The 13,101-nt window shown below is 36.5% G+C and overlaps 2 protein-coding genes across 4 annotated transcripts; both read left to right on the top strand.

Moving 5' to 3' along the window:
• Positions 1-688: 688 nt before the first annotated feature.
• On the top strand, positions 689-3,954 carry LOC104893109 (uncharacterized). The gene is made up of 2 exons (XM_010679185.4): positions 689-925; positions 3,124-3,954. The coding sequence occupies exons 1-2, from the start codon at positions 804-806 to the stop codon at positions 3,716-3,718; spliced, it is 717 nt and encodes a 238-aa protein (XP_010677487.1). The 5' UTR covers positions 689-803; the 3' UTR covers positions 3,719-3,954.
• Positions 3,955-6,360: 2,406 nt separating this feature from the next.
• Positions 6,361-11,835, top strand: LOC104893108 (ATP-dependent Clp protease proteolytic subunit 4, chloroplastic). Of its 3 annotated transcripts, none has more exons than XM_010679184.4 (3): positions 6,361-6,896; positions 10,469-10,959; positions 11,498-11,835. In XM_010679184.4, the coding sequence occupies exons 1-2, from the start codon at positions 6,436-6,438 to the stop codon at positions 10,950-10,952; spliced, it is 945 nt and encodes a 314-aa protein (XP_010677486.1). In that variant the 5' UTR covers positions 6,361-6,435; the 3' UTR covers positions 10,953-10,959; positions 11,498-11,835. The 3 variants fall into 3 exon arrangements, with proteins under 3 accessions (XP_010677486.1, XP_048500668.1, XP_010677485.1); XM_048644711.2 differs by having other exon boundaries at positions 11,453-11,835; XM_010679183.4 differs by having other exon boundaries at positions 6,362-6,896; positions 11,444-11,835.
• Positions 11,836-13,101: the final 1,266 nt, after the last annotated feature.

The raw sequence follows: 13,101 nt of genomic DNA, 5'->3' as shown, positions 1-13,101 counted from the left end.
AGCCCCACACCCTCCTCTCCTCTATTTTCTTTCTTTTAAAAAAAAATAGGTAGGCGTCCATGGCAGGCGCTCCACTACATGGTGAGGCGCGCGGGCGCCTCCACCGGTGGTGGGGCGTCCATGGTGGACGCCTACCTATAATTTTCTTAAAAAAAAATTCAAAAAAAAATGAGGCGCCTGCCAAGGACGCCTTCACCGGTGGTGGGGCGTCCTTGGTCGGCGCTCCCCTTTTTAAAAAAAAAAATTTAAAAATGAAGAAAAAATGGAAGAGAGAAGAACACAGCACTGATGGAGCATATATTTACACAGCAGCATATGTAAGGATATGGTGCTCATCCCTTAATTAAATGCGGTGGTGTGGAATATATTTACACAACACCCTTACAATAGTAATTAAGGGAAATTGAAGCTAGTGGTTTAGCAAATGAAATGTGGTGGTTTTGGGTCCTTGATAGAGGATAGAAACTGGTTTTGAGTCAAAGGGGAGGAGAGAGAAAAGAAATGTAAGGATATAAATACGGTATAAAAATACCGTATTTAGGACGTTAGTAGAAAATGTTAAAGCGTTGTTTAGCAAAGCCAGAAAAAAAATGATAGTTTGGGACTTGATTGTGCCCTTAACTCAATTTTGAACTACAAATTTATGTTCGAACTCGCCTAATTAATTAATCCAAATGCAAACAGTTTGTAACTCTACTTGAGACCCCTCCTAGTAAAACAAAAAAAAACATCCAATAACAATTCGGATCTAGTAAAAAGGATATTATCCAACCCGAATTTTGTGCAGGAGAGAGGGAGAGAGAATGGGGAGCAAGAGTGATGATATTCACACAGCAGCAAGGAATGGAGATGTCATCGCTGTTGAGTTGATAATCAGCGATAACCCTTTAGCTATCAATTCCAGAGATAAGCATTCAAGGACGCCGTATCCTCTTTCTCTCTCTTAACTCATTTTATTCAATCATTTCACTCTTTTTTAGTTTGTCATTCATCTTTTCTGCTTAAATTGAACTTCAGAAACTCATTATATTTGTTGGGTATTCATTCTCTGTGTTTAATTTTTAGGTATGTTAGGTTTCTGAAGTGGGTTTTTGAAAATTTTGGTGAAATTTCTGTGAAATAACTAGTTGAAATACTCTTGCTCCTGAAATTTATGAAATTATGCTCACTCTTCTACCTGGGATGACCTAGTTGACAAATTAAGCATTTGGAAGGGTAGTTAATGTACATTTCATAATGTAAAGTGGAGAAGTGTAGTTGAATTCAAGGAAGTATCGAAGTAGTAGAAACTTGGGTTTCTTTTAGGGCAATGAATTTCTAAGGCAAATTTTAGTTAACAGGATAATATTGCCTTAATTTAAATTGTTTCCGCAGCAGCGAAATCATCACCTTTTTTAGAATGTCATTTGGATAGATTGGTGGGTGAATAACTTCATATGCATTAGTTCGTGAAATGCAAGTGGTATCAATGCCTTACTCTTATCATATTATTGCTATATATTTCTAGTGTTATAATTGATATGTTTGCAGTAAATTTTATGGCGCGATGTTGGCATTGCTATATATTCCTTTTCTTTCTCATACGAATGTGATTACATAATTTTTCCTTAGTTACTTTTGTGGCTCAGTCCTTCAATGTTGCTTAGGTTGATAAAAACACATTCTAAGAACCTACTCAATTAGATGGAAAGCAGTCATTTTTACCTTTACTTTGTAAGCTTGTTTTAGTAATGATGCTAGTTTACTTGCATTAAGAAGGGTAGAAAAGGGAGAAGAAGTATGTATTGGTTTATGAAAAAACTTTGCAGAAATACTTTGGACATCCTAGAAGTTTGTAGTAATAAACAATGCCACCGTATGAAGAAAAGCTCCTTCAGAATAATGGCTTTTAGCGTTAATTTCGGAAACTCCCATTTTCAGAAGTTCGTAGATATCTACTGAAAGCTCCTTCAGAATAATGGATTTTAGCGTTAATTCCTCCCCTTCCTCACACATCTAAATCCTCACAAGCAACTGTGTACCTTCATCTCATTGGTACTGAATTATCCCTTAACTCAAATATGTAGACTAACACTCTGATTATATTACAATTTTTTGATCACCTGTTTATCAGATTTATATTAGGATATGTTTTAGATTTCTCTATGTATGTCTTACTTTCTAATTTGGTTTGGAGGGAGGGGCAACAATCAAATAAGAACTGAACCCTTGAACTTTCAATTAAGGGGATGGCAATCCTCCTAACTGCAGGATCATATCTTGATTCATTATGTTTTACCTATAAGGATGATGGCTTCGTGATTATGTTATATTGTTATGCTTGTTCTTCTGACATCCACTTGGTTTCAATATAGATGGTTATAATTCAGGAATTTATATTCTTGATAAAAGATGATGCTCGAATATGAGTATGTGACACTATTTTAACCATGGAATCACACATTATTATAGTTCTTATACATTTTATTCCCGAGCCATTGTGGTGACTAGACACCCATTATATTGCTGCAATGTTTGAAGTCATGTCCTTGCAGTTATATAAGTTTTTGGTTAAACTAGCTCCCATTGACAATAGTGGTAATTCCTACATATTTATCTGATGCTAGCTCCTTTTCGTGGGTCCTTGCATAGACACAAATGTGGGTTTGACTCACTTTACTTCTGGACTTTATGTCATCTCTAGGTTCTGCTTCAGTTTTGCTATCTGCAACGTCACTACAAAACCAAAAGAAACGACACAAACTGCATATGCGCTCTTGTAAGCATCTGTAGTAGATGTGAGGCTAAGTCACCTTTTTAGGTTTTTCAGTGACATTCAACAATCCAATGCAAAAGAATGATTAAGTAAAAAATTCCTTATATCTTTGCTGAACAAAACATATTTTAAGCTGCGCAGAACAGTTGGATATATACCGATATCCTATAATCCGTGGTAGATGTGAGGCTAAGTCACCCTTTTCGGCTTTTCAGTGACATTCAACAATCCAACGCAAAAGAATGATTAAATAAAAATTCCTTATAAGTTATCTTTGCTGAACAAAACTTATTTTAAACTGCACTAAACAGTTGGATATATACTGATATCCTATAATCTTGTTTCCTTTACTTAACTCTGAATATTAGACTACACTTAGCAGCTTGGGCAGGCCATGCAAATGTCGTTAGCTCTCTCTGCAAGCACAAGGCAGATGTTGGCGCTGCAGCTATGGATGATATGGGTGCAATACATTTTGCTGCGCAGAAGGGACATCTAGAAGTTGTCAAAACTCTTGTCTCTTTAGGGGTTTCTGTCAAGGCTATCAATCGCAAGGGCATGACTGCTCTGCACTATGCTGTTCAGGGATCTCATGCAGAACTTACCAAGTACTTGCTCAAGAAAGGTGCTAATGTCAATGCTAAGACAAAAGCAGGAAAAAACGTCCTTGATCTTGCGAGCAATGAGGAAATTCGTACTTTACTGTTGGATTATGAGAAGGCAAAACAAGCTGAAGCTCAGGCTGGAGAAGAGAAAGCAGCTGGAGATGAAGTAAAAGATGAAGAGTTGGATGCACCATTGGAAAAAAAGGAAGGGGACGATTTGGAGGAGACTAATGAAGAAAATCTGAAAAGAAAGAGCGGTAAAGATGATGTTCGAGAGAGCTCATCAAAACCGAAGAAAAGCAAAGTGGCTCTTAACCATTTACTTGCATCTGATGATATAGAAGAAGATGAGCAATGAATTGTCCAAGGAGGATTACTCTGTGGTTGCTGTTATGCTATCGATAGAGCAGTCAAGAAATAGTGCAGCTATATATAGTCAAATAGAATGTTTGATTGATTAACAAATCTTAGCCTTTGCTATGTAGCTTGTAGCTCTTACAGTTCAAAAGTAGTACTTTTCAACTTGGTTTTGAAGGTCAAGTCTCTTTGGACTTTGTTAGCCTTGCTAACTAGTTGCCTTTAGGCTTTACTATTTGTTAAAGGTTTCCTCTTTGATACTAAAAAGTAGGCTGGTTGGCGCTCTCTCTCTCTCTCCTCTAGAGCCAGCAAATTCTAACTTAACCCAAATTATCTTACATGAATTTTTTTTAATTTTTTTTTACATCGAGAAAACTTGTATCAATTAAAAAAGTGAGTACAACCTAATGCTAATATAACTAAACATAAAACAAAACAAATATAAGCTAAATGAGCTTGATTTGCTCATACATACTCTATGAAACAAAAACAAACTATTACATATTCAGGCTTGCTTAAACGTATCTCGAGCGACGGTAGGTGGGGTTGGGTTGAATGCCTTATTGAAGAAGACCCGACATGAGAGGAAACTGGTTGAGAGATGATGCCCAGACGATCTTTAGAAATAGATTGTTGCATCTCATCTAGTAGATGTCAATGTCTGTTAGATGATAAATCCTAAGTCCTTGAACGGAAATATCACTAGGGATTCTACTGATTGAAGTAATAAAGAAGTCACGTCCTTTAGTAACTTCTTACCCTTCTGCGAGGGTCTCCAGAGTTTTGTTTCATGAGATTGAAACTCAAAATGTGTGAAGGTCGAAACTTGCCCTAAATTAAATTGGAGCGCCTCCCACAAGATGCATTTTGGAAGTGTGATGATTCCGGAAGTCATCACATGAACATGAGGCGAATTATAATGCAGTAATTCACCTGAGCTATAGATCCTATGATACAACTTTGCAATCTCTAAACCAGAAGATCGAACCACAAGAAATTTAATGTTAGAACCTCCTCTTATCTTACCCAACAATCGAACCCCTATAGTAGCATAATTAAACCTGGATAAACCTAAACCAAGGCTAAAACGGATAACATAAACGAAACAAACAAAACTAACGACCACCCAATTCGAAAACTCACGCCTGCAATAACATCGCACGACCTCCAAAAAACTGCACGTAGCCTTAATGTACCTAACGATTGCTTCCTTAGCGAACTAACCAAACTGACAACAACGAACACTAGCGGGGAACAAGGAAGGGAACACTAAAACTAAACTCGATCCTAGAATAGGGGACAGGAAGGGGAGACTAAGAACGAACCACCTTGAAACTATAATAAGGGAGTGGGGAAGGGGAACCTAGAATCTAAGCACCTCGAGAACCGAAAATCGAGGAACGGAGAGGGGATATCTAAACTAGAAACATAAAAAACTGGACAGGGGGAGCGAGGAGGGGAAACAACTGGGCGCCAGGGAATTGGGGGAGGCGAGGGGAGGATAAACGCGCGACAAACAAGGGGTGGGGGAAAGGGGACAACAAATGGCGGCAATGGGCTTGGCGAACTAACGGTGGAAAGAACGAACCTAAACCACAAGCAAAGATTTAAACGGAAAAAGGAAAAGAAGGGGGTCCCGACATAAAATTATTGAGAGACTCATACCTAATAAACCGAAATCAAACAACTTTTTTTCTACCTAAGTAATAATACATCCATATACTATCTAAAATCCAAGGCAAAATTTATCACATTGCCACATGTATTCCCCTCCTCAAATCAAATGATACAAATGAAGCCTCAAATAATGTATATGTTAACACTCTAACCCACAATCTCTTACTTGAAATTCAAATGGCGTTAGCAACTAAGCTATCATGTGACATCCATAATATTTCAAATGATACAAATTAAGCAATAATAATGTATGTGTTAAGACTCCAACCTACAACCTCTTATTTGAAAAACAAATGCATGACCAACTAATCTGCAATCTCACATTGATCTGTGTGAGAAATTTTTTTGAAGACAAGATATTATTTATGTTTTTAAAAGAAAATAAAAAAACATGGACTGAAACTTTACTCAGATTAATCCGACTCAGCTACACAGGCAAGACCCTTTGAGAGTGGGGAGGGGGAAGGTAAGGAAACCCACCCCAAAAGTGCCTCTAGTGAGATTTGATCACACAAACTTGAGGTTGTGAGATACGAACCTTACCATTAGACCGAATACTAATTTATATATATTATGTCTATGATTAACATATTTGACCAAGTTGGACAACAAATTTGTCTCTGTTTCTTTAGTAACTATACTCCTCTTTATATATGTTATCTCAGTCTCTCTCTAATGGAGAATTTTTCTACCCATATATGGTCATTAGTAAGGGTATTTTAGACCCAAACATAAACCTCATGAGTATCTGAGGAATTCCCCAAATGTGAGGGGTAATTTGAGAATTACGTCAAACCTCAGGGGTATCCGAGGAAATTTCCCATGAATTAATGTTAATTTTTTTAAAAAAAAACTATCTTAATATTGCAATTGTTGCATTTTTGTAAAATCATGGATGAAGTAGTTGCACTACAATTATTTCTAAGCAAAAAAAAGCCCTATAAACGTTAAACCTTAGCCAAAAAAGATCACTCTCACTTAGTTCAGCGGCAAGAAGCAAAAACTTCTCCACTGCACTTCATCTTCAATCTCCTAAAAAAAATGTCTTCACTTTCTCTCTCCTCCACTCTCTCTCCTCACTTCCTCCCTCAAACCCCATCTTCTTCTTCCCTCAAATTCCGCCAATCTTTCTCAAAATCCCCTTTTTTCAAACCTAATTTTCATATTTCTTCTCCCACTCTTCGCTCAACTACCCCTCAATCTTCCCTTCAACTCCAGTCAACAACCCTAAATTCCCCAAGTTTCCAGCCCATCAATCTTGGGCTCGATGATATTGGGCTGGGCCCAATCATGGGTTCGGCCACACAGACACCGGAGACGTCCATGAGAGGTGCAGAAGCTGATGTAATGGGCCTGCTTTTGAAAGAAAGGATAGTGTTTTTGGGAAGTGGAATTGATGATTTTGTTGCGGATGCAATCATTAGTCAGTTGCTTTTGTTGGATGCTCAAGATCATACTAAGGATATTCGTCTTTTTATTAATTCTCCTGGTGGTTCTCTAAGGTATAATTTTTTTTCATCTTTTTGTTATTTCTTCTGAATTTTTTGGGTTGGAATTTGTTGTAGTTTTAAGTTTGTATGTTTTTCTGGGAGTATTAAATTTATATATTTGCATTGCTGATCTTGAATTGATATGCCCTTGTTTTGTTTTTGGGATTTTCTTCAAGGGTTTTTATTTTCAATAAGATGAATGGAAATTTGATATTTGTTTATGGGGCGGAATTTGAGAAAGACTGAACTATATATTTGGTGCAACTATTATCATATACTTGGATGTACTGTAGACTCCAAATAAGCAAAATCTGGAGAATGGGGAGAGCTCCAAATGAGGATAAAAAAAGCCGGGTGCATAGTGAATTCACTCTTTTGGGAGGGTGTTTGGTTCAATTTGTTGTTGGTGTGCTTTTGTCTTTGGGTGGTTTTTTTAGAGAATGAAATTATTGTTAGCTGCATAAATATTGTTCTTCTCAATTTTGGACTGACCTTGTTTTGTTTTTGGAACTGGATTTAAAGGGTTTTTACTCTGAAGTTAATTCGTGGAAAGATGAAAATTTGTCAAGGATGCAATTTGGGAAGAGTGGAAATTTCTAGGGGGGTATGTGGAAGATGCACTCTTGTAGTCTTGTTTAGACAAAGTAAATGTTGAGTCTAGTGTGGCACTGCTTCACAATTACTTATTGTGAAAAAGCGGTGTTCTTTTGTTTAGGGAATGAGACGTTGTTTAGTGGTAACTCTATTACATCTTACAGTGAGTTAATGTGAGGCAGTATTTTGGGAATGACATTGCTATGGTTGGGGATGTTTGATTGAGGATTTGCCACTGGTTTTAGATATGGCTTGTGGGAAGAAATATGATGCACAATGTCAATATATTATTCCTGTTTCCTGTTTCCTGTTTCCTGTTTCCTGTTTCCTGTTTCCGCCTAGTTACTTCACGCATAATTGTTGGTTCCTTTTGCGAACTTATTCATCTCTAAAGGAAATTGAGGGTGTGTTCTCTTCACCCGAAAAAACCTAAAACTTATTAGACCTGAAGATATTAGACCTTTATTGGAACTTATTTTGAGTGTTATGTTAGACCTAATCAAACCTGAGACCTGATGTGAACTTATTGGACCTTAAACTTATTTTTAAAGGTGAAGACAACACAAATGTGAAGTACCTGCAACATTTCACTAGGTACCTTTTTTTCATCTTAAGTACTACTTAGTGATTGACTGTAGTGACTGGATTTTGTGTAATGTTCTACACTCTACAGAACTACTTAAAGTTACTTTGAATGGAACTTCAAAAGTTTTCAATGGGAAAGCATTTTTCCTAAAAGGATCTCTTCCTACAAATCAAAGCTGTCAATCATCAGACCATTGAAGTGGAAGGTTTGATGTTTATGACACTTACCTCTAGGAAAACATTACTGTGGTGCTAGTAAATGATAGGTTGTTTGCAAATATCTTAGTTGGTGTGGATATGGTATAAGAAAAGTGTATTATAAATTATAATGTGAAAAGGCCTTTTTCTACTTGAAGAAAACTATACCTAGTGTAAGCATGTTCTATGACCTATTCTTTGGCTTCATATTAAGGAAAAAAGGAAATCCACTAGAGATCAATTGCTGTAAGGGAGCATGGCATAGATGAAGTGGAAACAAGATCCCTCAATTTCTGCTCATCCTATATGAGCAGTAAACTGAATTTACTCTATAAAAACAAGTGCTTCCCGCCTTCCCCTCATTGCTATCTGGCTCATACGTATTAAGAAGTCAAGATGTTTTTATTTATTGGGCATTCTTTTGGGAGTTATGATCTGATGGAGTTATATAGTTGACTGGATGATACAAGTTCCTTCATGTCATAATAGTGCATGAGAGCTGCTGGTGAAGTGGTCAATCTTTGATATTTTTTCAATTGGTTTGTAAATGCGTACTTGTCTGGTGGTGTTTGAGAAGTGGAGCATCAGCACTGGTTTAAAATTGCATGAGCTTTGCAGACAAGGAACCTCATCATTTGAATCCCAAAAGTGGTTTTTACATCTCGAGTTTTGTGGATTTTTACAAGTTTCGATCCAAATGTAGAAGTCTCCGTTGACATTGTATACCTCTCTATTATTCTTATGTATTTGCGTCAAGAATAATAAGAACTTAAAATGAAATGTACTTGTCTGACCATGTGATCGCTAGTTGCATATAAAAGTATGCTTACTGCCTTACTCCCTTACCACAATTACACTAATCATATGGGTGACAATTTGGAGACTAACTAGGTGAAATTAGCCAACTTTTCTGTTGCATGGTCTTCACCTTTTCATATGAGGGAGATAACGTGTTAGATTTTAAGCTCTCTAACCTTGGTGCTGGTATTGTTACTAGAAATGATTTATGGGCCTTGTGAGGATAGAATGCTTTTAGCTCAAGGATGAATTATTTTTCTTAGCTGATCAAGACAGGGATGGATATGCTAATTAAAGAAATGGCATGCTTTGGTCAAACTCTTGACAAATTTTGCTGCTCAGTTGATTTAATATGATCAGCTTCTTCCCTGTGGAATGTGGCAGCAGGTTGAAGCTTCGCATGGCTATATAAGACTAAATTAAGATATACAAATGACATTTTTTAAGTAGCCTGGAAATAATTGTGGCTGTGTGTGCTGATGGAAGGAATAATGGTTATGATTATTTGTGAACTTTAAAAACTATAATGGTTTTGTTGATTTCATAAGGAGAAAGATATGCTTGCTCCTTGAGGACAGGGGTCTCTAGTTCTCTAATTGCTTGACAGAATTTAAAATTTGAATTTGTACTAGCTTCAAGAGATGTCGAATTTTGGCCTTGGTCATTTCATGATTTATTATTAAACTAGCAAATTACGGTTGCGATGTGTACCTTATTTTTTTTCAAACATAAATTCTAGCCTTTTTAGGTATAAACAGGGGTAAAAATTTGAACATTAGACATTTTTTTTGCCTAAATTTCGTACCTTAAGCCTCTATCACTTAACCCTTCTTTTGTTAATTTTTCTTTTTATTCTTTATTTTATTTTTCTAAAATCAACCTTGATGAACGATAAAAGAATGTTAAGTGAATTTATTTAAGATTTCTTTTTGTATTAATATAGACTTTCGTGTTAAATAAATCATTTTACTTTGTTAATTGATTGAATTTTCCGTTTTGATGTAATACTTTATTGTGTTTGTGAATTGATTGATAAGATTCTTATTTAATTGATGTAATATTCCTTTTTACTTTTTTGAGCATAAATGTGATATTTCTTTTCAACGTTTCTCTTTTTGGCGGCTCATTATAACTTGATTGCCCTTGACATTTAAGTTAATTTTTTAATGCTATATTAGAGTTTGACTTTGTCCCCCCCCGCCCGCCCCTTTTTTTTTTTTGTAATAGTTGATTTACTAACGCGCAGTTAAGTAGAGTTAAGTAAATTTATAGAGGGATACCACAGCTCCCCCCTTCCCTTGTATAATAGAGATGATAAATCTAAGATACGCTGTTGTCACCAAGCTCACCCCTTGCTCTTCAAATGAAGATACTCATGAATGATGGCTTTGCTTTTGTTTGTCTGTCAGTGCAACGATGGCCATCTTTGATGTTGTGCGGCTTGTGCGCGCAGATGTGTCTACACTTGCTCTTGGAATTGCTGCATCAACCGCTTCAATAATTCTTGGTGCTGGGACTAAAGGGAAACGTCTCGCAATGCCCAATGCAAGAATAATGGTTCATCAACCTCTTGGAGGTGCTAGCGGCCAAGCAATTGATGTCGAAATTCAAGCCCGGGAAATCATGCATAACAAGAATAATATTACAAGAATTATTTCTGAGTTTACTGGCCGGCCTTTTGAAGAAATAGAAAAAGATATTGATAGGGATCGTTATATGTCTCCTATTGAAGCTGTTGAATATGGGTTGATTGACGGGGTTATTGATAGAGACAGCATTATTCCACTTGAACCTGTTCCAGATAAAGTGAAATCCACATTCAACTATATGGAGATCAGTAAAGATCCTAAAAAGTACTTGACACCAGAAATCCCTGATGATGAAATATACTAGCTTCCAGGTATATTATGTAACGATCACTTTTTCTGACTAATTTACATTTTACAGTATTGTAGTGTTAAGTACTTCTGGGACTCTGAGCCTGTACCTCAATGTTGGCTTAGGTTGATAGAACACACATTATGAGAAGCTAGTCTAAGTAGATGGAACAGTCACTATACCTTTACTTTGTAAGTTTGTATTAGTAATGATGCTACTTAACTTGCATTAAGAAGGGTAGAAAAGGGAGAAAAGGTATCTATTGGTATATATGAAAAAAAAAACTTTGCATACTGTGGACATACCAATAATCAAACTACATATTTACAAGACAGAGATTTTTTCTTGTCTAATATCCAGATCAAACATGTAATTTTATTAGTAAAAGTGCTCAGTGTCTTCCTTGATTTCACTTAGGGTTGGGGACCTTGGGGTTGACATAAATAAGAACTCGTAGTTTTTTCTTTTTCTTTGTTACGTATCAATTTGAACTTTTTCCGTTGTAGGAGTGGCAGCCATGAAGCAGTCTTGTTTGACGTTCCCTCAATGTTACTTGACAGATCTCTGCTGCAGAAGAAATTGGATGGCAAGTTCATGACGATGCTGCATATTAGTGGAGTGAGGAAGATTCTTCAACTGTGCGACTGAGTTGGTTTTTGATTAGTGCATAGCTGCATAGAATGAAACTTTCTCTCTTTATGGGGGAGCTAGTGGATTAAAATCTTATGTAAAATGACCAGAACTGGTTTCTATTCTTCGAAGCATGGTGGGAATTTGAAGTAGAGATAGTAACCTGCTGAATATACTTGAAGGATGCAACTGGTCTTCACTGTTTTTACTTCATTTTTGTGATATCAATTCAAAGGGATCATTGATTGAAAAATGATTCTATTCTTTATGGCGTTCATTTTTTACACAGCTAATTTATTAAAATGACAATCTAGATGTGGCAAGTGATTCTCTTGACTTAATAATGTCTACTGTTTTCTCTACACGAATCAATTCAAAGTCTTCACCAGGGAAGTAGGGAGCTTTCCTTTGTAAATTTTAGGGCAGATCCGCAAATCTTTGTTTCCTTGGATAAAATATATTATTCTCAGTGCTTTTTGCGTATAGTTGGCCACACGTGAAATTACAGGTATAGCCGCGCGTGACACCATGTCAGCTTGTTAGCTTGTTTTCAAATGGTCATATTTTACTCGTTTCTCATCGGAATCGAGCTTTTGACCATGCGTTGGTGTAGGCATAAAATTTTTATATGCCACGTCACACATTAAAGTCAAATGTTGACTTTTGTTAATAAATGATCATCTAAATTAATTAATTTGGGCTCACCATTAAACGTGGCCTATTTTAATTAAATCATTTATTATTGAGTTTTGGACTCATTAAATGAAAGTTGGACTATTATGTCTGTGAGGCCCAAGAGGCAGGTCAAGTGGAAACCCTAGGGTTCTCCTAACTCTATAAATAGAGAGCTCCTCCTCATTTGTTAGGAAGGAGAACAGAAGACTAAAAAGGGAGAGAGAAAGCTGCTCCAGAGTTCAGAAACTTTCTCATCTACGTATTCAAATCAAATCAAATCATCCAACTTAGAAGAAGAACAACAAGCATCAAAGCCGTTCTATTCTAAAAACATACTTGAAGGAGATCAAGCCGGAGGCCCTCATTCAAGAAAAATCAAATCATTCGTGGAGATCAAATCAGTGGATATTTATATTAGAGATTGTACTCATAATTTTACATTAATAAAATTATCATTTGTTCACATCTTTTGATTCTATTTTGCAGACATCTAAAATTTGTGTTTACAAATTTTTGGCACGCTCGGTGGGACATCTCTACCATCATCTCTTCTCCAAACAAAGTTCAAATCTTTTGCAAGCAATGGCACCAAAGAAGAATATCTATCATCCTGATGTGGAGAATCCTGATCAATTCCAGTGAAAATCCATGACTCTGGGTGATTTTATTGATGATGTAACCCTTGGTTTCCATACTAGGGGTACGAAGAAGGCTGCTATCAGGAGTGCTGCTTCCAACTTGCGCGCGACATCTATACCTACCAAATTGCGCACTAAACCAAGTCTTTCATCCACTTCGGAATCATCCATGGCGCCATTTTTTTTTGGAGCGCGTGAAGTTGTTGTATTCAATGCAAACC

This window comes from Beta vulgaris, chromosome 5, assembly GCF_026745355.1.
Source record: "Beta vulgaris subsp. vulgaris cultivar EL10 chromosome 5, EL10.2, whole genome shotgun sequence".
NCBI classification, from domain to species: Eukaryota; Viridiplantae; Streptophyta; class Magnoliopsida; order Caryophyllales; family Amaranthaceae; genus Beta; species Beta vulgaris.
This window is presented reverse-complemented; position numbering and strand designations above follow the sequence as displayed.